Below are 27,347 nucleotides of genomic sequence, written 5' to 3'. Positions count from 1 at the left end.
CGGGACGTCAGAGGGTGAGTATAACCAATTTTTATTATTTTTAACATTACTATTGATGCTGCATATTGCTGCATATGCAGCATCAATAGTATAGGAGTAATCCCGCAGCGGAAATCGCAAAACAAACCACGATAAATCTGCAGGGATAACCGCAGCGGTTTTGCCCTGCAGATTTATCAATTCCGCTGCGGGAGAACCCGCAGAGCACGCCACAAAGTGTGCACACAGCCTAAAGCATCCGATGCGATATGTTAATGACCCTCGGCTCCAGCTCTGCTACGAGAGTGAGCCTAGTGTCCGAGCTCTGTGCTCCGATCCACTCGCATGACAAGATCGGAGTACAGCTGCAGAGAAGCCTGAGAAAGTAATTTCTACATCTCCTCCATGGCCTGTCTCGGCATATATCGAACTGCCCTGGGATGACATCCAAGTGCAGTCCGATGTTTCATACGCACCTCATAAAGTTGTAAGGGTGTGTGTGAGCAGAGTCTCGCTGCCAATTGCTGCATGCTGCGATGGTTTTCTCATGCCCAATCGGCATGAGAAAATATTGCTGATTTGCATTGCCCCATAATATAAAATTCGGCCAAGTGCTATCCGATAAAAATAGCACTTGGCCATATCATACAATCATGTAAGCGAGGCCTACTTATGAACTTATGACTGGCTTTATTCACACCACACAATGAGGGAAGTCATTAGGTTAGATGTAAGAATAAGTGCACGCTATGTGCTGAATTTAGAGAATCTCCTCTGCAGCTTGTGCCAGGGGCTGAAGGAATTTTTCTTTTAATGTTGAGACTTTTCATAGAGTATTACTTAAAAAAAACTGGTACAAATAATGATGACCAGCCATCCTACATGCCAGAATATAGAAAGGCGGCTGCCACAAATCGTGGGATAAGCAGCAGCGGCTGTGCACATGGTGGAGGAGATTCCGCACAATCGGACCCTAGTTTTAGTTGTTTGGAGCCTTCCTTACGCTTGCCAATTTTTCCTGCTTCCACATCAACTTGAAGAACTACTTGTTTCTGGTTAATAATATTTTTGCTCCTGACAGGCATCACCAGAAATCAGTGTTGTATCGCTTGTCAGTATAACAATAGTGGCTGATGGGAGTAGTTGTCTTCTACAGCGGTCCACAGCCGGCACTGTACCTCTCATGCCTCCTCGTCCTCCTAGAGAAAAAGCATCATTCAGGATCCTCCAGTGGGAACAGGAAGTGACAGATTACACATTTGAGGCGTAATTCACAATGACATGGCGGCCGGGGACTTGTTCTACCGCAAACATTTGGGAAATTAATATGCATCGGACTTCCCAGATATCGCTGCAAGCGATGTACGCCGAGGGCTACCTCTCTCTATTCACGCTGGTCATTTCTGTTGAGGGGGTGGGCGATTATGGTCTCGCCTTACTACAGAGCTACAGGCACAGAGCGGAAGGATTTTCTGCGGCTCATGCACAGCAGGTGGAGGATCTCACAGATAGGGATCACACGGTGTGCAGGAGCTGCAGAGGCAGACGGAGCAATGAGGCTGCAAGGAGCAAAGGGAGCAAGCACCATCTTCCCTCACCTCAGACACAGCAATGAGCCTCACATATTTCAGAGAGCACCCACATGTGTAATATAGGGGCACCCCAACAAGATGTGTGATGTCTGGGGACAGTCCCCTGTACAGCAGAGCACTCACATATGTAATATAGGGGCACCCCAACAAGATGTGTGATGACTGGGGACAGTCCCCTGTACAGCAGAGCACTCACATATGTAATATAGGGCACCCCAACAAGAGGTGTGATGTCTGGGGACAGTCCCCTGTACAGCAGAGCACTCACATATGTAATATAGGGGCACCCCAACAAGATGTGTGATGTCTGGGGACAGTCCCCTGTACAGCAGAGCACTCACATATGTAATATAGGGGCACCCCAACAAGATGTGTGATGTCTGGGGACAGTCCCCTGTACAGCAGAGCACTCACATATGTAATATAGGGCACCACAACAAGATGTGTGATGTCTGGGGACAGTCCCCTGTACAGCAGAGCACTCACATATGTAATATAGGGGCACCCCAACAAGATGTGTGATGTCTGGGGACGGTCACCTGTACAGCAGAGCACTCACATATGTAATATAGGGGCACCCCAACAAGATGTGTGATGTCTGGGGACGGTCACCTGTACAGCAGAGCACTCACATATGTAATATAGGGGCACCCCAACAAGATGTGTGATGTCTGGGGACGGTCACCTGTACAGCAGAGCACTCACATATGTAATATAGGGGCACCCCAACAAGATTTGTGATGTCTGGGGATGGTCGCCTGTACAGCAGAGCACTCACATATGTAATATAGGGATTCTGGACAGGATTAGTAATATGTCCCTACTGTTGACTGATCTCACCAATCTTTCCTCAGAGTCCTGACTGTATATTGGGTTCTCACTTCCCTTACACAAACGTAAGAACAAGCAGAAGAAGTGAGGGTGAAGCAGCACAATAGTGGCCGCTGACTGGCAGAAAGGCTCACATGGCATATCAACACTAAGCACCCGGAGTCGGGAAGTGGGATGGGCAACAGATCCACAGGCACACATTGCCCCCGAATATGAATAAGGAAGTGTGGAAGCCCCAGCCTGGCAGAGGGAATGTACAGACGGGCCCCAGGGGGGCAGGAGTGACAGCCAGGATGGCAGCCAGGAAGGAAAACAGGAGTGGGAGGAACAGGATAACTAGCACCAACACGTACACACATCGCTCTACTGCATCAGCGGCAGAGAACACTGATTACCCCTCACCACCGACCCCGAGAGAGAGCCCAATACAAAGTCACATAATGACATCGCCACTGCCACCTCCGGCCGGAACACATGCACAGCCTGACCTCATCAACGCCTGAAACGTAGACATATGACCTGCAGATTGTTGCACCAGTGATCTCTCTGCAGAGCATCACTCCTCCACCTCCTGACAGATATATAGTGATATATGCTTCTCTATAGATCTGCAGAACATCGCTTCGCTACTTTGATTAATCTGCAGATTATTACACCACTGACCATTCTCCAGAGCATCGCTTCTCCACCTCCTGACAAACACAGTGACGTGCGGATTACACCGCTGCTCTCTACAGGCTCCTCTACCTTCTGATACAAAGATATTATATTCTGCAGATTATTACACCACCAATCTCAGCAGAGCTGAAGAACATCGCTCTTCCACCTCCTGATGGATACATAGTGATACATCATGAAGATTATTACACCACTGACCTCTACAGATCTGCAGATCACTGTTCTACCTACATAGTGACAGTGGGTTACACAAGAAGGCACCCACAGAGGGATGCCTTGGTACCTGCGGAGATCTCCCTTCTACACAGGTTGTCCATGTGAGATGGTGGCACTCTTGCTGCAGTTGTGATTCTTCAGGTGAGCGTCATGTGTATCATATCATGCATGTGTCTGGGCTGTTCTTACCTTGGCCTTCCCAGTGCTCTGGAGGATGTGCACGAGGGCGGACGCCATCTCTTCCTTATTTTTGACACTGAGGACGCCCTCCAGACTGGAGCACAGCACCATATAGTTGTTGGTGATGTACTCGGCGAACTCCTTGTACAGCTCCATGGGGAGGATGCTGATGCTCTGGTAGCGGCTCTTCATGCGGATCATGGGGCCGGCAGACTTCCCTTTGCTGGTGTTTGTAGACACGACTGGATACCACTTCTCCACAAACTGGCGGCCAGTGACGGCAGCGATGGGGATGCTGACTAGGCCCACATAGTTGTTCTTGTCCTTCTTCTTCTTCTTTTCCGTCTCTTTGTACAAGTGCACGGTGACACTCTTCAGGGCTGGCAGGTTGTTGAACTCGAAATGTTCGCCCCAGAAGACATTATCAGTCTTCAGTTTGCCGGTGGTTCGTGCATACAGCACATCGTCCAGGAAAAGCTCGCACAGATATTTCTTCTTAGCTGGCAGGTCCTTGGCTTCTATAATCCACAGCTTCAGCATGTTCTCCGTCCGGCGGCTGTTATCCTAGAGGTGAGAAGCGCGGTCAGTGCATACATAGAGAAGATGACTGCGGGGCGTCTAGAGGTGACCCTGGAAGCAGTCAGGTAGTATACAAAAGTTGGAGGGCTTTTTCTTGTCCTGAAATTGGGGCCATGCTCACAATAAATGGTACAAGGACACAGTGGTGTACGATGTGGGGGGGCACAGGGAAAATGGGCCCTGTTTATGCAATAAATACCTTATTGGGATGAACAGCGCGGCGCAGATTTTCCATCCATTTATCCCGTTCAGCTGCTGAGCGACATGAAAAACATTTACTGCCAGACGATGCGGTGACCTGCAAAGAAAGACAATTTCAATTAGAGGGAGCCACCAGACCCCAGTAAAGATGGCACCCTGCCCTTGATGCTTTGTTCCTGTGGGTGACACGATGGACGCTCGGCAGTCATGACACTTTCTATGGAGAATTGATGCGATCCCTTCGATTACTGCAATCTCCTGTGTGGGTGACATCCTGACCTCTTATAGACAGTCGGCTCTTGTGGCCAAGATTCCTGAGATGCGTTTTCTAAGGTGGCAGCTGGAGAGGTCCTGGACTGGAGGTATGTTTCACCGAGATGCCAAGCCTTAGGGATGTAGGACCAGGAGAAGCAGGCTGCAGCACGTATAGTGATTAAAGATGTTTTTAATGGGCCCGGATTTTGGGTCCGGATTTTATGAGCATCCACTGGAGCTGGGAGGGATTGGCCGTTCCCTTACCTCCAGGTCCAGGACTTGGAATGGGCTATTTAAGGCACCTAGTGCTGCCTCAGGAAGGTCTGTGTGTGGAAGAAGGAAAAGACCTGTGTTATACTGAGCAGTTTGCTGGGAGAGTCTGACCAGAAGTTACTGTGCTTTTAATGGACGACTCCATGTCAGTTGTACAGAGGACTGTTTGTTTTATTTCTACCTTTGTGAAGATTTATGGATTTTAATAAATGTACTGTTTTTGCACCAAGCTACCTCATGGCCATACCCACTTCTACCAATGCTGCCAGAGTGAGGAATCACCAGTGTCTTACTTTGTTTTTGCACCAAGCTTCTTCATGGCTGTACCTACCTCTACCACTGCTGCCAGAGTGAGGAATCACTACAGTTTGTTATGTTGTTTTGCACTAAGTCTTCATGCCTGTACCCTCAATCCCTGCTGTTAAGAGTGAAAAATTCCTACAGTCTCTTAAAGTGTGTTCCCCACTATTGTGTACGTACATCGCTATAGAAGCGGCTAGTGCCATCACTCATGGAAGAATAAAGAAGACACTCAATATTTGCAGTCTGATGCTCATGTCAGCGCTCGTCCCGGATGTCGGCAGCACTCAGCTTTTAGTCCTGAATGTCAGCTTGTGTCTGGCTGATGCCTTAGCCGTCACGTCAGTGCTGACCTGGAAAGCACCCGCTGCAAACCTCTCTTGCCCGCGTCTTCTGTATGTCCTGGGAACAATACTTCCTGCTGATGGCAGATGACCAGTTACTTTGGGTGACAGTCGTTTTCAGTGACGTCAGCAACAATCAATCAGCCATAATTGTAGAGGGAAGCCAAAGAGTGTCCTGTGCACGTCCCATCTGTGGCTGCCAAGAAGCTGCTTCATCAAAGTCGCAGCGACTTTCTGCTGTATTATTAGAAGTTAACCGCAAATTACTAATGACCCCAATCTGAGGGTGTGGAGCCATTAAGTGTTGGGGCACTGGGGAGCCAACACCATGTTGGACCATCAGTGAGAGGTCTATTGTAGTCGCACCCTCAGGGTAATGTGGAACTACCACAAGCCCCCCACACTACTCCTGTCAGTGCTCTCGGCTGGTGACTGGCAGACTGTACAGGTGTGACCTCCCATCATCCACTGTACAATATGCCAGATCTGCATGCTAAGGACAAGGCTGGGAGACGGACCCAGTAACCACATTATTCCAATAAATGTCCCCAGGGCGTAATCTAACAAGCAGGCTGAACAGCTGATATCATGCGGCACAATCCCACCTGGTGCAGCGAGGGCAAGAGACGCCAACCTGCAAGATAATATGATGATATAAATGGGGAAAAGCTGGCAGCAGCTTCCGCTCCATGTACATGTGTATCACTGACCACCTTGTTCTTACCTCATACCCCCTCCAATCTGCTGCTACATGACCCGCTGAGCTTAGGGGATGAACGCAGACCACAAGGACCAAACCATGGAGGACAGACATCCACTATGGTTTTGACTCTTCACATATGGTCCATGATGTGAAGGAGTTGTCAAATGACCAGGAGGAGTTGTCAGGAGACCAATAAATGGGGAGGCGTAACATTCTTATCCGTTGCTTCTATGGGGTTCTGTCCATTGGTGGATGGTAGCCACTCACCTCGAAACAGTAGTCCTGGCCCAGAATGCTGCTGTGGACGGGCTTGATGACTACCTCTTCTTCCATGCTGAGATCTAGTGCTTCACTTGCACAGCTAGGACTAAGTAAGGATTCGTGGGAACGTGATGCCTTCAGTCTCGGCATTAGTTGTGACCTGTGCATTAGTTGTGACCTGTGGAGAAACAAAACATGAATGATAGAGCAGCCATGTGATGTCCCCGCTATCACTACTTGCTCGTATCACCCATATACAGGCAGGCAATGAGCACAACACATATGGGGTTGTCACCCTCGGGGCAATTATCAGAGGAAAGGGGATCACCTTCACATTGGGAAAATGTTTCTTTTCCATGGAAAACAAGAGCTATCACCATATACCCCTCTTTCCTCCTGTACGCGACAGGTCGTGGAGGCTCCCAGCTCACCTCTCTGCCGTCCTGTACATGACACGTCGTGGAGCTCCCGGCCTCACCCCTCACCGTATATATCCCTCTACCCTCCTGTACCTGACATGTCATGGAGCTCCCGGCCTCACCCATCACTGTATATCCACTGCACTCCCGTACATGAGAAGTCGTAGTGGCTCCTGGGTTCACCTATCACTGTATATCCCTCGGCCCTCCTGTACAGGACACGTCTTGGAGGCTCCCGGCCTCACCCATCACAATATACCCTTCTGCCCTACTAAACATGACACGTGTTGGAGACTCCTGGCCTCACACATCACCATATAGCCCTCTGCCCGCCTCTATGCAACATGCCCTGGAGGCTCTCGGCCTGACTTATCACCATATAGCACTCTGTCCTCCAGTACCTGACATCCTGGAAGCTCCCGGCCTCACCTATCACTGTATACCCCTCTGCCCTCATGTACGCAACACATCCTGGAAGCTCCCGGCCTCACCTACCACTGTATACCACTCTGCCTGCCTGTACGCTCCCGGCCTCACCTATCACTGTATACCCCTTTGTCCTCCAGTACCTGACACATCCTGGAAGCTCCCGGCCTCAGCTATCACCGTATACCCCTCTGCCTGCCTGTACGTTCCCGGCCCTCACCTATCACCATACAGCTCTTTGACCTTCTGTACATAGCATGCCCTGGAGTCTCCTGGCCTCACCGATCACAATATATCCCTCTATCTTCCTCTATGTGAGATGCCCTGGAGGTACCCAGCCTCACCTATCACCATAAACTCCTTCCTTATTATTTCCGCCCCTGTGCTAGAGAACATGTAACCCTGTAGCATGTAGAGGACAAGATGGCGTCTGACATCACTGAGATGTAAGCGATGTAGTGCACTTTGTAGCCGTGGATAATAAAACCTCTCCATCACTATAATCGCTGTGTGAAACCAAGCGGTTAAATGATTGTGACCCTCCTGCCGCCATCCGCTGTAAGTGCCAGTTATAGGAATATTTACAGCAATCACCTCACACAGTCTAACACAGTGCGGCAATATCAACCGAATATACATTCGATGCCCAAAGGAGCAGTATATCATACGCTGCAATATGGAGTCCAGAGCCATAATGTGCCATAAACCTTTACAAACAAGTGCTGTAGCTCCTGCGAGGGTGACATCCCAGCACGCAACAGCCAAACGCCGTGCAACAGCCGGAAGTAGAGCAACAAGCAAGGGAAAAAATAATCGAAGCATTTTAAGGGTTAAATTCTGTGACTGTCCAAAGTTGAGGCAGAACTCAAGACAGGGTCCTTGGTGATCAGGAGGCCCTGCTGAAGAGGCGGCGTTTTTGGTTCAGTAATTACATATCCTTGGCTAGGAGCAGGTAGGATGGTGCCTCCCGGCAGCCAGTGATGACAGATACTAGTGAGGAGGTAGGCAAGACGAAAGTAAAATATGACAGATCCTGGTGAGGCAGAGATAAGGTGGCATGCTTAGTGATCCAAAATGGCAGATCCTGGAGAGGAGGAGGCAGGACGTTAGTGAAATATGACAGACAAGAGCAAGGAGTTGGCAGAACGGCATCACCAGCAGTCATATTACCAGGATTCAAGATAAATCCATAATCATTAATGAATGCCTTTGTTATAAAATATGGGATTAGGTGAAGCACGGCGCCATCACGACGGTTCCATACACAACGTCTATATGATACAGCGATAGAAGGATGAGCAGTTCAGTGGTCAGGTTGCCCTGCTGCTCGGTCAAACAGTGGTTTTCACTGGGACCTCCATGATTAATCAGCAGAGTGGAGGAAGGGGATATACATGGTTGAAGAAAATAATGCCATGGAAATGATTGTTACCTATGGAGCCTAGATAGACATCATTCTCACATTACATAAATGGACAGTCTGGTTTATTGCTCTCCTCCAGCTCCTGCACAGTCCTGACCAGATTTCGGGGATCCACAGACCTCCATATATGTGTTGTAAGGTGGCTGCCGGACACATAGTTAATGGGAGGTATGTACCACGGAGGTGGGTGTCCTCTGTAATGTAAACCTGGAGTAACGCTCTAGTACATGTAGTACTAAGAGGTTCGTTAGGGCATCTGGGCCAGGTTTATGGGCAGCCGGAGAGATGGGTGGGTCTGGTGGCCACATACCCCACCCTGAGGTGTGGTTCACGCCATAAAATGGGGCCTGCTTGTCTCGCACATGGTCTGTGTGTGTGGACGTTGGTACACCTCCAGTGGGAATACATGCATGGACAAAGAACTGTCTCAAACTGGGCAGGCGAATCCGCAGCTAAACAGACTTATTATATCCTGTGTTTTGCACCTTTATGCCAGGAAAGGGCTGTATTTACTGTAAGTTTTCCTGGGGTGCAGTTTATGTGGAGTGAAATAAACCAGCCAGACTTGTAAATAGAAACAGTTCCTGTGATAACTCATCCCGTGCATAAGAGCGTAGCATGGCCACAGTATGCAGTCACCGACTTTATCAGTAGAAATCGGCACGGTGTCTCTCTGAACCTGCACAAAGGGGGTTAAACTAGGAAAGAAAAATAAGTTTTGCTGGTAAATGTGAGAATTATTGCGGCAGCTTTGGAGCGATATAGCAACATTTATAGACATTGGTGAACATAATCCTATTTTCCTAAGAGCGGTGAATGGTCTATAGAGAGCTGCTATGATGGCGATAAACGATTTAGGAATTCATAAATCCCAGCTCGCCATACCCCCGGACCTTCCGTCTGGATAATCAGCTCTGCTGCTCATTTACATATAAATCAGGAGGGGAGATACCACCAGAATGATTTATGGGGGACCTGACACCAGACCGGGTGGCTGACTTTACTCCTGAGGTTATTGTTAGCACAGACTCAAATACCACAACGGAGGCCCCTTTACCAAAACATGACGCTTGGTGGGAACGGACAATTAAGGACCCCGACAGAATCCACTCAGAAAACTCCGCCAGCTGCACATATCAAAGGAGAGATGGAAACAGAGGCCCCAAATCGCCTCACTGCAGAGGGACATAAGCATCTCTTGATGTCTCCTCCGCTGAGAAGGTGAAACATTCTATTTAGCTCCTCTTATCTGTGGTAGGGAAGCCATGACTGCTCCCTACTTGTCCCTGAGCATGGACTCCACATCCATAAAAAGTGTGAGGAGGAGGAGGAGGAGGAGGAAGAGGATGATTATGATGATGAGTCTCCTGACCGATAAGGTAGGAAGAACTGGAAAACATGTAAGCAAGCGGGTTCTCACATGTTGTCTAGGAAAACATCTATGTCGAGAATATCCAACAGTGTACAGTCATGGCCAAAAGTTTTGAGAATGACACCAAAATTATATTTTCACATGATCTGCTGCCCTCTGTTTTTTATTAGTGTTTGTCTGATGTTTATATCACATACAGAAATATAATTGCAATCATGTTATGAGTACCAATAGGTTATATTGACAGTTAGAATGAGTTAATGCAGCAAGTCAATATTTGCAGTGTTGACCCTTCTTCTTCAAGACCTCTGCAATTCTCCCTGGCATGCTCTCAATCAACTTCTGGACCAAATCCTGACTTATAGCAGTCCATTCTTGCATAATCAATGCTTGCATTTTGCCAGATTTGTTGGTTTTTGTTTGTCCACCCATCTCTTGATGATTGACCACAAGTTCTCAATGGGATTAAGATCTGGGGAGTTTCCAGGCCATGGACCCAAAATCTCTATGTTTTGTTCCATGAGCCCTTTAGTTATCACCTTTGCTTTATGGCAAGGTGCTGCTCCATCATGCTGGAAAAGGCATTGTTGGGCGCCAAACTACTCTTGGACGGTTGGGAGAAGTTGCTCTTGGAGGACATTCTGGTACCATTCTTTATTCATGGCTGTGTTTTTAGGCAAGACTGTGAGTGAGTCGATTCCCTTGGCTGAGAAGCAACCCCACACATGAATGGTTTCAGGATGCTTTACAGTTGGCATGAGACAAGACTGGTGGTAGCGCTCACCTCTTCTTCTCCGAATAAACTGTTTTCCAGATGTCCCAAACAATCGAAAAGGGGATTCATCAGAGAAAATTACTTTGCCCCAGTCCTCAGCAGTCCACTCCCTGTACCTTTTGCAGAATATCAGTCGGTCCCTTATGTTTTTTCTGGAAGTGGCTTCTTTGCTGCCCTCCTTGAAACCAGGCCTTGCTCAAAGTGTCTCCGCCTCACAGTGCGTGCAGAAGCTCTCACACCAGCCTGCTGCCATTCCTGAGCAAGCTCGGCACTGCTGGTAGTCCGATCCCGCAGCTGAAACAGTTTTAAGATACGGTCCTGGCGCTTGCTGGTCTTTCTTGGGCGCCCTGGAGCCTTTTTGACAACAATGGAAGCTCTCTCCTTGAAGTTCTTGATGATGCGATAGATTTTGACTGAGGTGCAATCTTTGTAGCTGCGATACTCTTCCCTGTTAGGCAATTTTTGTGCAGTGCAATGATGGCTGCACGTGTTTCTTTAGAGATAACCACTGAAGAGAAACAATGATACCAAGCACCAGCCTCCTTTTAAAAAGTCCAGTGATGTCATTCTTACTTAATCATGACTGATTGATCGCCAGCCCTGTCCTCATCAACACCACACCTGTGTTAATGAATCAATCACTAAAACGATGTTAGCTGCTCCTTTTAAGGCAGGACTGCAATGATGTTGAAATGTGTTTTGGGGGTTAAAGTTCATTTTCTGGGCAAATATTGATTTGCAAGTACAGTAATTGCTGTTAAGCTGATCACTCTGACATTCAGGAGTATATGCAAATTGCCATTAGAAAAAATGAAGCAGTAGACTTTGGAAAAATTAATATTTGTTTCATTCTCAAAATTTTTGTCCATGACTGTATACATCAAAGTACCATGCACATAGGAGGAACATATAGACAGGGGCCACGATAGCAGAGACTCCTAGGCCAGGGGCCAAAATAGCAGCACCACACAGACCGTGGGCCCCAATAACAGAGCCCTGCAAACCAGGGGCCATAATAACAGAGCCCTGCAGACCAGGGGCCATAATAACACAGCACAAATCAACCACAACTGGTGCGACTGTCATGATTCCACCTTCCCCAGGCAAAGCAAATCTCAGGTACCACAGCCAATTTCGTCCCTAAATATAGCAGAGCTCAGACAGGTCAGGGGCAATACTAGGAGACATTATGTAATACATGCTGGGGTACATTCTCTGTAGGTTCAGTGGGTTTCTTGCAGTATCCGTAGGTCACGTGACCGTGGTTCTGAATACTGGAATTGCACACTCACTTGGTGCGTGCAGGGCAGCGATGACTGCCCCGGATTCTCACTCTGTGATCAGAAAATAATGCTGTAAGGGCATGTGATCCATCCAGAGACCCCATAGGATAGGAGTTTATTAATGTACTTGAAGTGTCCGGCTCAGCTTCCTCCACCTGTCTTATGGCTACCACAGTCTCCAGTTTATATAGGGTTCAGCAGCTGACGGAAGACCCCAGAATATGCATCATGGGCAGAGGTCCAAAAATTAATCCCCAGTCCAGTCCGACAGATGTGAGGTCTTCAGAGATCCAAATATAAGAAATATCCACCAACAATCAGCTGTCGCTTTAAAAAAGCCTCCAGCTGGCTGCAGCGTCTAAAATAGATAGCAGTGGAGGGGATGCTGCAGACGGCACTTATTACAAGCTTTCGTGCCACGATTCCTGAGGAGGGGTCTGAACTCTGCATGGAGTGGACACCGATAGCATCTAATACCACGACCTGTGATCATTCTAATAACCAGTATCGGACAGTTGTCATAGATTTATCGCACATCAAGACGTCAGGACATCCGCCATGGATCAGGTAATGGATCCATCCCTGGACAGAGGAGGGCAGCACAGGCTGATTAGAGTGGACATGGGTGACGAGTTATCCCAATCATCAATGTAGAATAATATGAATACACGGAGACTGCCTCACAAGGCCTGCAGTGACCACAGCGCACCTGGATGGAGGGTCTGCTGCTGTATACAATCTCATCTATAATCTGGTATATTCGCAGTAAGCGGAGGGAGGAATTAAATGTAAAGCTGACTGACAGCAGCGAGGCCATCGCCACACAATTTACCCTACTATATCAGGCTAAGGAAGGCACAGTGTCTACAGCAACAAGAGGCTGCGGCATTAAAATCTGCTGACGCCGCACATTCTGCTTAGAGCAGAAAGCATGGAAACGACTAAGGCTACTTTCACACTAGCGTCGTGCACTGCACGTCGCTATGTGACGTTGCGGCGCACCGACGCTAGCTGTGAAAGCGCCGCACAACGGGGGCATCGGATGCAGTTTTCCAAAGCATCCGCTGCCCCATTGTGAGGTGCGGGGAGGCGGGGGCGGAGTTCCGGCCGTGCATGCGCGGTCGGAAATGCTGCAGACGACGCACCAAAAAACGTTACAAGCAACGTTTTTTGGTGACGACGGTCCGAAGCAACACGACGCAACCGTCGCACGACGGTTGAGACGTGTGGCAATGCGTCGCACTGCGTCGCTAATAAAAGTCTATGGAGAAAAAACGCATCCTGCAAGCACTTTTGCAGGATGCGTTTTTTCTGCAAAACGACGCATAGCGTCGTGCAGTGCACGACGCTAGTGTGAAAGAGGCCTAAGGCCTCTTGTGCGGCGCTTTCACAGCTAGCGTCGGTGCGCCGCAACGTCGCATAGCGACGTGCAGTGCACGACGCTAGTGTGAAAGTAGCCTAAGAAAAAAGTCCCCAAAAAAGGAATGGGCCGAAACTTTGTCCAACAACACAAAACCCCAACAGCAGGAAATGGCGTGTGACATACAGCAACAATCTGTAGGCAGGGAATATTGCGCAATTGCAATGCTTTTCAGTAACGGTCAATAGGGTCCTGGCATAAAAGCTGAAGTAGATGCAGAATGACCCAGGACATGGCAGATTACTACACATGGAGAGGAACGTACAGTCCCCACGGTGGCAGGGACATGGCCAGGGATAGTTCATGCTGTCTGGCTGTACTTTAACAATTACCACCGTCCATATCAGTGTCCACATACACAGGTTGTAGATATTGCTGCAGATCTTCGCCAAGTCTCTAATGTGGGGAGAATATGGCAGCGGTCATAATGATAATGGAGCAGTGTGTAAGAATGAGAGCAAGGAAACTAGGATTCCACAAACCAATAGAGTGGAATTTGTGTTAACCAGATTTCATTATGTAAAACACTCACCGTGATCTGTGATTAGACAGGATGGCTTCCACCCCTGCCTGAACTGTCATGGAGGCTCAAGAGTCAGACATGTAGTGTGTAGTCAGCGCCCAGCATCCTGCCAGTGTCCAGGCCTCTTTTATAGGGTAAGTTAAATGACCTTGACAGACAAGTGTAATCCACACTGCTCAGCATTCATCTGGCCTTTTCTATACTTCAGTGTGGGGAAGGCGCTATAACCTGGGCAGATACATGTCATCACCGCAGTAGTGTCTGTCCAGCTTCCACTCTGCCCAGTGTGGAAATGGAGCTATGACACGGGAACAGATGTGAAATCACCACTGCTCAGTGCCCACCCGGCCTCTTCTATGCCACAGTGATAGGCTACGAGCTATGACCCAGTAACAGACGCATAATCACCACTGCTCAGTGCCCAAGCAGCCTCCTCTCTTTACATTGTGGGCTGGGAGCTTTGACTTGGGCACACACACAGCTCAGTGCCCACCCGGCCTCCTCTGTGCCATAGTGTGGGGTTCGAGCTATGAACTAGACACACACACACGTGTTTATCCCCACCACTCAGCATTTGCGCGGCCCATGACTCTGGAGCTGTGCTGATGATATAGTCACGGCTGTCAGCTCTGCGAGGTTACCGTGTAATGAGGAGCTTGTAGCTCATCCTGAAACATTGCGTAGCAAATCAGGAAGGAGCCGCATGAGTGGCCAACGGCTCGGTGCAGAGACTCTTCACAAGGCCACAAGGACCATTTACCTGAGGGGTTTATGAGGCCGGAGACGGAGCAGAGATGACACCGTGCAAAACACAAATTACTCTGCGGCTCCAACACGCTATACGGAAATCACAGCAAAGGTGACCGGAGAGTCATCGTCTCAAGCTAACCCTTTCCTCATATATGCCGCATGTCCATATAGCGCAATTGCTAACACAGATGTAAACAGATCGTGCTCAAAACATGGTAAGGCCAAAGACAAACACAACAGAGAATATGAATATATAGATATTTATTTATTGAGTGGCGATAAAAAATACAGAATTAATAAAACCAAATAATTTAATTTATGTATTTAGTATTTTGTGCGCGTATCAAATTCAATCAAATGGCAGGCATCATGTGTATTATACCCGTAAGGACTCCATATATAAAGAGACACCCATTGTTGCTTATCAGCAAAATAGTGCTTAAGGGCAAAACAAAAAAATGCTTTATAAAAAAGTGCATACAATGTGCATTCAAGTAAAGAAAGGCTAAAAAAGTGCATGAAGTGCAAAACAATGCAAGTGCATTCAGTGTAAAAAAAAGTGCAACTTTTTAAGGTGCTTATAGGTAGAGGTATCCAGAGACACTTACTTCTTAGGCTACTTTCACATTAGCGTCGTGTACTGCACGTCGCTATGCGTCGTTCTGTAGAAAAAACGCATCCTGCAAAATTGCTTGTTTTTTCTCCATAGACTTGAATTAGCGACGCAGTGCCACACGTCGCAACCGTCTTGCGACGGTTGCGTCAGACCGTCGGCACAAAAAAACGTTGCATGTAACGTTTTTTTGTGCGTCGATAGCGTCTTTTCCGACCGCGCATGTGCGGCCGGAACTCCGCCCCCGCCTCCCCGCACATCACAATGGGGCAGCAGATGTGATGTAAAACAGCATCCGCTGCCCCCGTTGTGCGGCGCTTCCACACTATGTGTCAGTGCGCTGCAACGTCGCATAGCAACGTGCAGTGCACGACGCTAGTGTGAAAGTCGCCTTTTTAGTGTGCGGGAAATATTATACTGGCTGCCAATTAGATACGCTGGGGTGCAGACGACGGTCCGCCAAAATTCACAGGATCCAGTGCACGACGGACATAACATGTGCCCATACGTCGCTAATACAAGTCAATGGGAAAAAACAGGATCCTGCACACAAATTTGCAGGATCCTGTTTTTTCACAAACCGACGTATTTCGAGGTGTGGAGAAAGACGGAAGGGTGAAAGGGGCCTAAAAGTGGGAGCAAAATACTAGTCCCCTGTGCTACAGTCAGCCTCTCCCCGGCCTTTAACAGGTGATACCAGAAAACAATAGAGTGCTGCACAGGTAGAGCAGACGGCAGAAAACAATAGAGTGCTGCACAAGTAGAGCAGACTGACAGAAAACAATAGAGTGCTGCACAAGTAGAGCAGACTGACAGAAAACAATAGAGTGCTGCACAAGTAGAGCAGATGGACAGAGGGCCCTCTAATGATGATACATTAGCACTCACCCTCAGAGCAGCGCTCTCTGAACGACTATTCTGCGGCACCAATGTTGGATGACGTCTCCCCCACTAGACAGGTGTGTTTACGGACCCTGGCTCGGTGTTGCTTGGTGATAGATGGTCCCAGAGGACATGGTGAGGCAGGTTTGGAGCTCAGGGACTCTGACTGTTTACCAAGATGATATCACAATATTGTGTGGAGCCAGCGATGGCGGGGACGCAGAGAGATAACAGACTCACACATGCAGGTCAGTGGACCAGGGCGCTGATATAACATGGCACATCACCCCAATCCTCACTGCACAAATCATATAGACTTAGATCCAGATCCCTGCCTGTAGTGTAAAGGCCCCGTCACACATAGCGACGCTGCAGCGATACAGACAACGATGCCGATCGCTGCAGCGTTGCTGTTTAGTCGCTGTGTGGTCGCTGGAGAGCTGTCACACAGACCGCTCTCCAGCGACCAACGATGCCGAGGTCCCCGGGTAACCATCGGGTTACTAAGCGCAGGGCCGTGCTTAGTAACCCGATGTTTACCCTGGTTACCAGTGTAAAATGTAAAATAACAAACAGTACATACTCACCTTCACGTCCCCCGGCGTGCGCTTCCTGCACTGACTGAGCGCCGGCCCTAACAGCAGAGCGGTGACGTCACCGCTGTGATCTGCTTTTACTTTACGGCCGGCAGTCAGTCAGTGCGGGAAGCGGACGGCAAGGGACCTGACGGACACCGGAATGTGAGTATGTACTGTTTGTTTTTTTTTACATTTACGATGGTAACCAGGGTAAACATCGGGTTACTAAGCGCGGCCCTGCGCTTAGTAACCCGATGTTTACCCTGGTTACCAGTGAAGACATCGCTGAATCCGTGTCACACACACCGATTCAGCGATGTCAGCGGGACCTCAACGACCAAAAAAAGGTCCAGGCCATTCCGACACGACCAGCGATCTCACAGCAGGGGCCGGGTCGCTGGTACGTGTCAAACATAGCGAGATTGCTACTGAGGTCGCTGTTGCGTCACAAAACTTGTGACTTAGCAGCGATCTCGCTAGCGATCTCGCTATAGGTACCGTCACACTAAACGATATCGCTAGCGATCCGTGACGTTGCAGCGTCCTGGCTAGCGATATCGTTGTGTTTGACACGCAGCAGCGATCAGGATCCTGCTGTGATATCGCTGGTCGTTGATTAAAGTTCAGAACTTTATTTGGTCGTCAGATCGCCGTGTATCGTTGTGTTTGACAGCAAAAGCAACGATACCAGCGATGTTTTACAATGGTAATCAGGGTAAATATCGGGTTACTAAGCGCAGGGCCGCGCTTAGTAACCCGATGTTTACCATGGTTACCAGTGTAAAATGTAAAAAAACAAACAGTACATACTCACCTTCTGATGTCTGTCACACGTCCCTCGCTGTCCGCTTCCTGCACTGACTGAGCGCTGGCCGTAAGTGAAAGCACAGCACAGCGGTGACGTCACCGCTCTGCTGTTAGGGCCGGCGCTCAGTCAGTGCAGGAAGCGGACGCCGGGGGACGCGAATGTAAGTTTGTAGTGTTTGTTTTTTTACATTTTACACTGGTAACCAGGGTAAACATCGGGTTACTAAGCGCGGCCCTGCGCTTAGCAACCCGATGTTTACCCTGGTTACCCAGGGACCTCAGCATCGTTGGTCGCTGGAGAGCTGTCTGTGTGACAGCTCTCCAGCGATCAAACAGCGACGCTGCAGCGATCAGCATCGTTGTCTGTATCGCTGCAGCGTCGCTTAGTGTGACGGTACCTTAAGTGAGACGGGGCCTTAAGAGCCCAGATCTAGAACTGATCCTTTAATCATCAATCCCACCCTGTAATAGAAATACTGACATGTGGCATCCTGGACCGCCAAAACAAACAAACAAAAAAAAAAACAAAAACATCATCACTATCAATATAAAACACTGGGGGGGGGGGTACAAACTTCTGTGTACAGAAGTATATTGTAGATTGCAAGCTCTCACGAGCAGGGTTGTTCTATTTTTGCTTTAATTATTGTATTATTGTTAACGTTGTTACTTATGACTGTTGTGCTTGAAACTGTCAAACTGTTGGCGCTGCAGAATATGCTGGCGCTATATAAATAAAGATGATTATTATTACTACAGCTCACACTATTGTACAGTACAAATTCAAAAAGTTCACCATAGAAAGAAAGACCCCTTATCTCCCTCCCCCAGGGCTCCACACACCAGGCGGGACCAGGACATACGGGATGAAATCATCCAGGGGCGTACACAGCCGTCCAGGGGCCTGAAGAGACACAGGAAACAAATAAACCTGGGTGACTGGAGAGAGTACAGTTAACCCCGGGGGTCCAAATACCCAGCCGTGGACCAGAGAGAGTACAGATAACCGTGGGGGTCCAAATGCCCAGCCGTGGACCAGAGAGAGTACAGATAACCCCGGGGGTCCATACACCAGGTTGGGGACCAGGAGAAATACAGGTACAGATAACCCTGGGGGTCCACACACTTAGCCGGACACCTAGAGAGACAGAGGGTACAGATAACCCTGGGGTCCATACACACATCCCAGCCTGGGACCTGAAGAGAAAGTTAGATGACCTTGGGGGTCCACACACCAGGAGTGATGCCAGAACACAGAATATTGCACACAGCCACAATTTAGTTTTCAACACTGCAGAATATTTCATCTTTTTCTGTGACTGCAAATCAGGGCGACAGTCACCTCCAGACACTGTTCCCAGGGGGTGCAGAGAATGTAAATTTCTCTCCTAATCCCCAGTCATCAGCTCTGAATAATTCCAGCTTGTAATCATTTGCTGTCAGACCCGTCACCTCTGGGAGTGCACATCCATATTTAAAGATTAATAAACTAAGGTAAAGGCGACGCTCGCACAGGATTATACGCTGACAGATTATATACAAGCACTCCCAGAGACACAGGAGGACGGGACTGGAGGTAGAATGCACCTCGTACCTCACAGGACACCTCCACTACATTATACAGGTAGGGCGCCCCTAGTGGACATGTGTATTGTAGAAGACTAGCGCCATTACAGGGCAACATCAACTTGAGGAAGGGCTGCACACCCCGCACTGCCATCGTCCACTAAATAACGAGCTCTCACACTATGATGGGAGTTACTGAGAGAAGCTGACAGTCTAATATGCGCAGCTACACTGTCACTTTTCTCATCATTCCAGTGACAGCAAGGGGTGGCAGCTCGGGGCTCACAGTAAACGGAGGTCTCCGCAGGACTTCACAGCACCGGGCTTTAATACTTTATCTGACACTTCACAAAACCTTCAGATATTCAGGAGTTCGGTCTCTGGATTTATAAATTTACAGAAACAAAAATAAATCCCAAATTCTCACATCTGAGGAGACATCAACCGGCAGCCTGTCACATGTACAAAATATTCCTCCGTCCATAGACTCCCATCAGTCAGAGAGCAAATGCAACTGCCCCTGCCCTCTGGGTCCAGAGCACCAGGGCTGTGGAGAAAAGGTGGCAGGCAGTGCACTCCAGTGGGGGCCGCCACTGCCAAGGCAACGCAAATATAATAATAATAATAATTTTTATTTATATAGCGCCAACATATTCCGCAGCGCTTTACAACTTATAGAGGGGACTTGTACAGACAATAGACATTACAGCATAACAGAAATCACAGTTCAAAATAGATACCAGGAGGAATGAGGGCCCTGCTCGCAAGCTTACAAACTATGAGGAAAAGGGAAGACATGAGAGGTGGATGCTAACAATTGCTTTAGTTATTTGGACCAGCCATAGTGTAAGGCTCGGGTGTTCATGTAAAGCTGCATGAACCAGTTAACTGCCTAAGTATGTAGCAGTACAGACACAGAGTGCTATTTACTGCATAAAGTGTATGAGAACACGATGCAAGGAACCTGATTATGTGTTTTGTTTTTTTTCTATTTTTAATAGGCCACACAGGGATAGTTAGGTTAATGCGTTGAGGCGGTAGGCCAGTCTGAACAAATGCGTTTTTAGGGCACGCTTAAAACTGTGGGGATTGGGGATTAATCGTATTAACCTAGGTAGTGCATTCCAAAGAATCGGCGCAGCGCGTGTAAAGTCTTGGAATACCATACATCATCCGAAATACCCCACTAATATGTGACTGCTGGATAATGCCTGGGCAGAGAAATTGTCACTCAGCAGAGGCCAGCTCCATAACCTTCAAAGGAACAGATGCAGCCACATGTCCATACATTAAATATCTCATAAATTGTGTTCATTCAGGAGAGGAGCCAGCATATTTCAGACGGCAGGAGTGTGATTACAGGTCCGCTGCCTCCGGGGGCCGCACTGGAGAAACAGACTGCAAGAAAGACTGAGTATTCAGGAGGACGGTTTATGTGCCGCAGTCTGCAACCGCCAGGAAAATTAGATGAATATGGGCTACTGCATAAAGGGAAGCAAAGCAGCAGTCAGTGGGCGGAGGGTACGAGATAACTAAAGCCGGGACCAGGGGTATGGCCTTGCGGCTCTCCTCCAACATACATAAACCCCATTGTTGGGAGGGCAAAGACAAATACCGAAATCTGTAGATTTATTAAAACAACGGAAGAAGGACTTCCAGGACTTCCAAGACACAGATGTTACCCCCCTGGATTATAGAACGGGCACAGAGGGGAGAGGCAGGCCAAGTGGGCATCTTAAAATAAAGCTTGACTACCCCATGATTATATTTCTGGTACAGACACGAGAAGCACCTCCTTATAAGGGTAAGTTCACACTGGGCTTATTTTTGTTGTGTTTTTTATGCTAATTTTCAGCTGCTTTTTACAGTAACAGCAAAGCCTATGAGATTTCAGAAATCTCATGCACACACATTGGTTTTTTGTGTCATCAGGATTTTGTGCTTTGCTGCGTTTTTTGGACATAGAGCATGTCACTTCTTTCAGCGTTTTTGCAGCATTTTTCACCCATTGGCTTGAATGAGTGTTGAAAAAACGCTGCAAAAATGCAGGTATCATTGTTTGCACTGTTTTTGTTTTTTCCGCAGAAAAGTCAATGGACATTAGCATGGAAAAAGACACAAAAACGGACCAAAAAACGCACCTAAACCTGAGTTTTTGCAGCAGCTGCTTTCCTGCCAAGAAATCAGGTTTTGCTGCAGAAAAAAAGCAGCAAAAATGCCCAGTGTGAACTTACCCTAAGGGTATGTGCACATGTATTTTTGAACTCTGCGGATTTTTCCGCAGCGGATTTGAGAAATCCGCAGGTAAAAGGCACAGAGTTTTACCTGCGGATTTACCGCGGATTTTGTGCAGATTCCACCTGCGGTTTTACACCTGCGGATTCCTATTATGGAGCAGATGTAAACCGCTGTGGAATCCGCACAAAGAATTGACATGCTGCGGAATGTAACCTGCAGCGTTTCCACACTTTATTCCCGCAGCATGGGCACTTCGGATTGCGTTTTCCATAGGTTTACATTGTACTGTAAACGCATGGAAAGCTGCTGCGGACCCGCAGCTGCGGATCCGCAGAAAAATCCGCAACGTGTGCACATAGCCTAAGGCTCCTCAGGTTTATATGGTGCAGAGCAGGAGACCCAGGCCCGGGAAATGGAGCTCCTTCATGTTGCAGGCTGACCGCAACTCAAGATCACCCAAGAAGCTAAAACTCTTTCCCTTTCTCCACATTAAATATTTCCAGGATTATTTTCACGGCGCAGGAAGTGACACGGGTCCACTGACTAAACATCTGTCAGAGGCAATTTTTCCTGGAAACCAGAGCGATGTCATGAGGCTGAGGGGATTACAGGGGGTAAAGTCATGCCGCCCCTCATGTACACCCAGTAGCTGGTTGTGTGAGATACGTTTTGGACAATCGATGGGTTAACTGTTTGCAGTGTTGGGCTCTGTATGAGGGTGACCTACATTCCCAGTAGCAGGAATGGAGCTCAGCATAGAGTGACTGCTGCCGGCATCTGTCCGCATCACTTCCTTTCAGCTCCCGAAAAAGAACGAACGGAAATAATTACTGCAAACAAGGTGGACAAGCGCACTCAGGGGCCACATCTAGAAACTGACCCCCAGTATACAGTATCATGAAAAAAAGACTGCAAACTCCTCTGCACAGAACACCAATCGACAGTCACAGCAATAAGGCAGAAGGAAGATAAAGTGACCTAGGAAGGCATCAACAGGATAGACCAGGCTGGGATGAGAAACACATGTCCATGGAACTACCAAGGCCAAGCAATCATTACATATGGTGTCTTTGTGATATATCAGTCATCACCGCTATGTGAACCACATCCTGTCCGAGAAGAGCTTACACTCCAATCTACCCACAGCAAACATATAAGGCTCCTCCAGTAAGAGGAGTGAGGATCAGGCAGATCCTGTTACAATTTGACTGTACCGCTTCTGTCTCCAACACCTACGACAGTTCTTGTGGAATACTGCCATCTAGTTGGCTCATGTGAGGAGCTTGTGATCTGAAGTCAGGTGGACACAGAGAACCACAACTCCCCTCAGGTGTGGATGATGGATGTGGTAATAGCTGCAGAGTGCAGGGGAGGATTTCCTGTAAACAGAGGCTCTGCTCCTCCTTGAAAGGCTACATGTGCGTCTTATCCTGGCCACTGGCAGAGCCAGGAGCATTGCAGCTCCTGGAAACTCCAGCACTGGACTTATTTGATCTAAACACTGGACAGCGGCTAATAAAAAAATGTAAAATTGAGGCATAACTATTAATGGCGTGAGGTATTATGTAGATATTAAAACATTTGTGTATAGAGAGCGAACCAAGAAGAGGGAGTCAGGTCTGAGCCATCAGATCACATAGCGTGGGCCACAGAGGAGACCTGGCACTTTACGTGGTTACATGGTTATATGGAGGACGCGGATAACACATCTGCACCTGTGACACCAGCATCCTCCTCCACTCATCATACAGTCAGTGACACATACAGATGACCGCCATCCAGGCCAAACCGACTCTCCAAACCCATCAGTTTTCATGTGATTGGATGATAGGCACAAAAGGTTTAAGTACAATCCTGTAGGCGACTTGGCCACCATTGTATTGCACTTGAGGTCATACGTGGTCCCAAGCTGGTGAGCTCCATCTGTGAAGGGCCACCTCATGTTTGACCCTTATGACTGTCACACAGGCCGGCCGTCTTCAGCACATCTCTGAATATTGCATTAATGCTCAGCCTGCGGTCACAGACAGATGGGGGGCATTAATATTGCGGCTGGCATAGAGCCGGCACTCGCAGGGATGCAGAATTCAGTATCCTGGACGAGTGTTGGGAGACAGGGGGCCTAATGACCTTGCAGAGTCGGGACGTTGAGAGATGGGGGGGGTGTTGCAGCATCAGAAGACAAGGGAGGGGGCAAACAACCTCAATGCATTGGGCCATGAGGAGACCAAATGACCTCACAGCATAGGTTTGTCGATCTAGACACAACAAATAAAATAATACTAGGATTGCAAGACTGTAGTAGAGAGCTGTTCTACTTGTACAGTGAATATGGGGGGGGGGGGATATTCTTGTAGTGCACAGACATCTCCAACCTCAGGCCTTGATTTTTTCACACTAAAGATATTTTAACCGCGGCTGGATTGTGTCTCCGGACAATGAATAGGACATGATTTCCGTGTACTTTGTCTGTGAGAACAATATCATGAACAATACAGAAACCTTTGAATATGTCTCCCTTGTGTAAAAGGCTTTCAATTATTCACAACGGCACAAACAACAGCGATACGGTGTGAAATCAGAAGCAGACACCCTGCCTGAGAGAGCTACACCAGAGAAAGGCCAAAAAGCACAAATACATCAGGGGCAGCAGAATTTTGTGTCACACTATAATAAACTAGGAGTGATGGAGGAGCATAAAATCTGCCCCGGCATTGAACACCAGCAGAGTGTGCTGAATGGAAAGAGCACCTCACTCAAACATGGACAGGTTCCCTTACAAGCAGCCAGATGAAGGAGGTGGCTGTCTCCGCATCAGATAGTGATGACCTATTCTTAGGACAGGTCATCAGTATTAGATTGGTGGAAGCCCGATCCAAAACTTGCATGTGTTTTAAAAAGGAGAATAAAACACTACTAAAATCTTATTTCTTCCTCTATGAACCAGTCTTCTGCCCCCAAACTGCCCCTTCCAGCCAACACCATAAGGCATTCATACAGTCAATACCCAGCCTTTCAACAATTGGGTCCAGTTGTAGAGAATTTTACACCTGAAAGAGGAGAATAATTCTATATTACAGAGTGAATATATTAGAAAGTTCTTGCTCTCCTCACCTTCCCAACCCTGAGATCAGTGAGAAGTGCTGCTGCTGCTGCAATATATCAGGATGTGAGATCCATCATTATTACTGCCAGGACAGAGGATACCGTGCAGCCCGAATCTGCACCCATTGTCAGAACGCTGTAATCAGCAATGATTAAATATTAAATCACAGCAATGAACAAGTACAGTGCAACTGGACTCCTCTGCTCCTGTCTCATGGTTATACTTGGATCTGGTTAACATGCGTGATAACAATCACCATTTCCCTGGCTATCATACATGTAGTAAATCTGCCAAATAATGCTGTCACACAGGAGCCAGAAACACATCACCATAAACCCAGACTGACTTGTGAATTCAGCTGGACAGAGGACGTGGTGCTAGCAACACTGAATTCAATGCTGCAAAAATGCAGTGGCATAGAACAACCCTGTGAACGTGAAGACGAGTCTGTAATGGTTGCTACTGCTACATGTCACAGCCCGACGCTGTCCCCCTCCAGCTCATCAAGGCTAGGCACTGTCCCCCTCCTGCTCATCAAGGCTAGGCACTGTCCACCTCCCGCACACTACAAGCTTCTCCCCCTCCTGCATATAACAAGCTGCTGCTCTTTCTTGCATATGATCCCAGTGACTGAACTCCCTATCCTCCCAGTAAAGGGGGCAGGACAGTACATTATTATTTCCATTTGCTTCACACTGCTGAGAGCAAATTCAGGGTCCAGATGTGAAATATAGCAAGAACTCTGGGTGAAGCAGTGACTAATCTGCCAGTGTTACCATGTACAGTGGGGGAAATAAGTATTTGATCCTTTGCCGACTTTAAGTTTGCCCACTGACAAAGATATGAACAGTCTATAATTTTAAGGGTAGGTTAATTTTAACATTCAGATATAGAATATCAAAAATAAAGTCCATAAAATAACATTGTATAAATTATACACATTTATTTGCATTATGCAGTGAGAAATAAGTATTTGATCCCTCTGGCAAACAAGACTTAATACTTGGTGGAAAAACCCTTGTTGGCAAGCACAGTAGTGAGTCTTTTTTGCAGTTAATTATGAGGTTTGCGCACATGTCAGGAGGAATTTTGGTCCACTTCTCTTTTGCAGATCATCTCTAAATCATTAAGATTTTGAGGCTGTTGCTTGGCAACTCGGAGCATCATAATGTCAGTAGAAAACCCATTTGTTGATAATTCTATTCAAGATCATAGTAATGGACACATGTATCAAGTTCAAACATAAATAAACAAAGCTGGCTGTCAGATCTAAACCTATCAGCACACACGTTTTCTACTGACATTATGATGTGTTTTTAATTGTATATGTTTCACTGTTTATATATTTTTTTCTTTAATTATGATCACCTGATGATTTGTATGTAAATTTTTTGGGCGGACCTATTAGGCGGTGGTTATCCACTTCCTATTTAAGGCTGTCACTTTGACTGTTATGTATGCTTGACAAAGACCCTCTGAGGTTGAAACGTTGCACTTATGGCACAATAAAGCGTTTATGATCTTCACCTGGATTGGATGCTGTCCTTCACTTTGAACTTTTGGTATGTACTCCTCCATTTGGATCCTGTGGAGTTAGGACGGGCAACCACTTTCTACAGCAGTGCTGTCAGCCGCCATTCTGTTATTTGTACTGTTGTAGAGGTTAGAGTCTGACTGATCAATTGAGTCTGTGGACAGGAGTCTTTTATAAAAAGGAGACTATGTAAGACCGCTGTCTTTAATGCAGATAACAAGTTGAGTAGGAGCGTCTAACTGGTCTGTAGGAGTCAGAACTCTTAATGGTTGGTAGGGGATCAAATACTTATTTCCCCCACTGTATCTGCTCTTTGTCTGTCCTGCTCACCATTCCCCATCTTCATATCCTCCTGTTCACAGAGCTGCAACTATGGAAGAAAAAAAAAAAAAAAAAAAAAAAGAAATCACCTAAATCAACTGAACCATCCCGAGAGGAAATTCATCCATGTGATGCTGCGTGAAAATGTAAAACGAACCATCAGCTCCACAATGACTCTCAATAGTGATTTCTGAAAGAGAATGAAAGGTGTAAAGCGAGGATCAGAACTGCTGCAAAACACCGAAGAACCTTAATGATATAATTGCCTCAATATAGACTAACAGGAAAAAAAAAAAGATTAAAATGGCCAGATCGGCAGATATATATATACAGCTCTGGCAAAAATGAAGAGACCACTGCAAAATTTCAGTCTGTCTGATTTTTCTCTTTATAGGTATATTTTTGAGTAAAATTTAAATTGTTCTTTTATTCTATAAACTCCTGACAACATGTCTCTGAAGTTCCAAGCAATGCATTTTTTATTTATTTTCTGAAAATGAGAAATGGTCAAAATAACAAAAAAATGCATTGCTTGCAGACCTCAAATAATGCAAAAAAAAAAAAAAAAACAAGCTCATAATCATTTAGAAACAACAATACTAATGTTTTAACTCAGGGAGGGTTCAGAAATCAATATTTTGTGGAATAACCATGATTTTTAATCACAGCTTTCTTGCGTCTTGGCAAGCTTTCCACCAGTCTTTCACACTGCTTTTGGGTGACCTTATGCCACTCCTGGTATAAAAATGTAAGCAGTTCTTTGTTTGATGACTTGTGACTATCCATCTTCCTCACTACATTTCAGAAGTTTTCAATGGGGTTCAGGTCTGGAGATTGGCCTGGCCATGACAGGGATTTGATGTGGTGGTCCTTCATCCACACCTTGATTGAGCTAGCTGTGTGGCATGGCGCATTGTCC

General features: G+C 47.3%; 1 protein-coding gene across 15 annotated transcripts in view; it reads right to left on the bottom strand.

Moving 5' to 3' along the window:
• Window positions 1–27,347, bottom strand: part of DAB2IP (DAB2 interacting protein) — a 273,236-nt gene that overhangs the window by 58,366 nt on the left and 187,523 nt on the right. For 9 of the 15 annotated variants that reach the window (XM_077284866.1, XM_077284854.1, XM_077284868.1 and 6 more), the window contains 4 exons: window positions 26,518–26,618; window positions 6,399–6,570; window positions 4,255–4,353; window positions 3,486–4,040 (listed from right to left, as the gene is read on the bottom strand). In XM_077284866.1, the coding sequence (XP_077140981.1) occupies window positions 3,486–4,040; window positions 4,255–4,353; window positions 6,399–6,560 (816 nt within the window). In that variant the 5' untranslated portion in view covers window positions 6,561–6,570; window positions 26,518–26,618. Of the gene's footprint in view, window positions 1–3,485; window positions 4,041–4,254; window positions 4,354–6,398; window positions 6,571–26,437; window positions 26,478–26,517; window positions 26,619–27,347 lie in introns of all 15 variants that reach the window. The other 6 variants (XM_077284862.1, XM_077284867.1, XM_077284855.1 and 3 more) reach the window with 3 other exon arrangements.

The sequence above is a fragment of the Ranitomeya variabilis genome, chromosome 2 (assembly GCF_051348905.1).
Source record: "Ranitomeya variabilis isolate aRanVar5 chromosome 2, aRanVar5.hap1, whole genome shotgun sequence".
NCBI classification, from domain to species: domain Eukaryota; kingdom Metazoa; phylum Chordata; class Amphibia; order Anura; family Dendrobatidae; genus Ranitomeya; species Ranitomeya variabilis.
The sequence above is the reverse complement of the archived record's forward strand: the minus strand, read 5'-3'. Positions and strand labels throughout refer to the sequence as shown.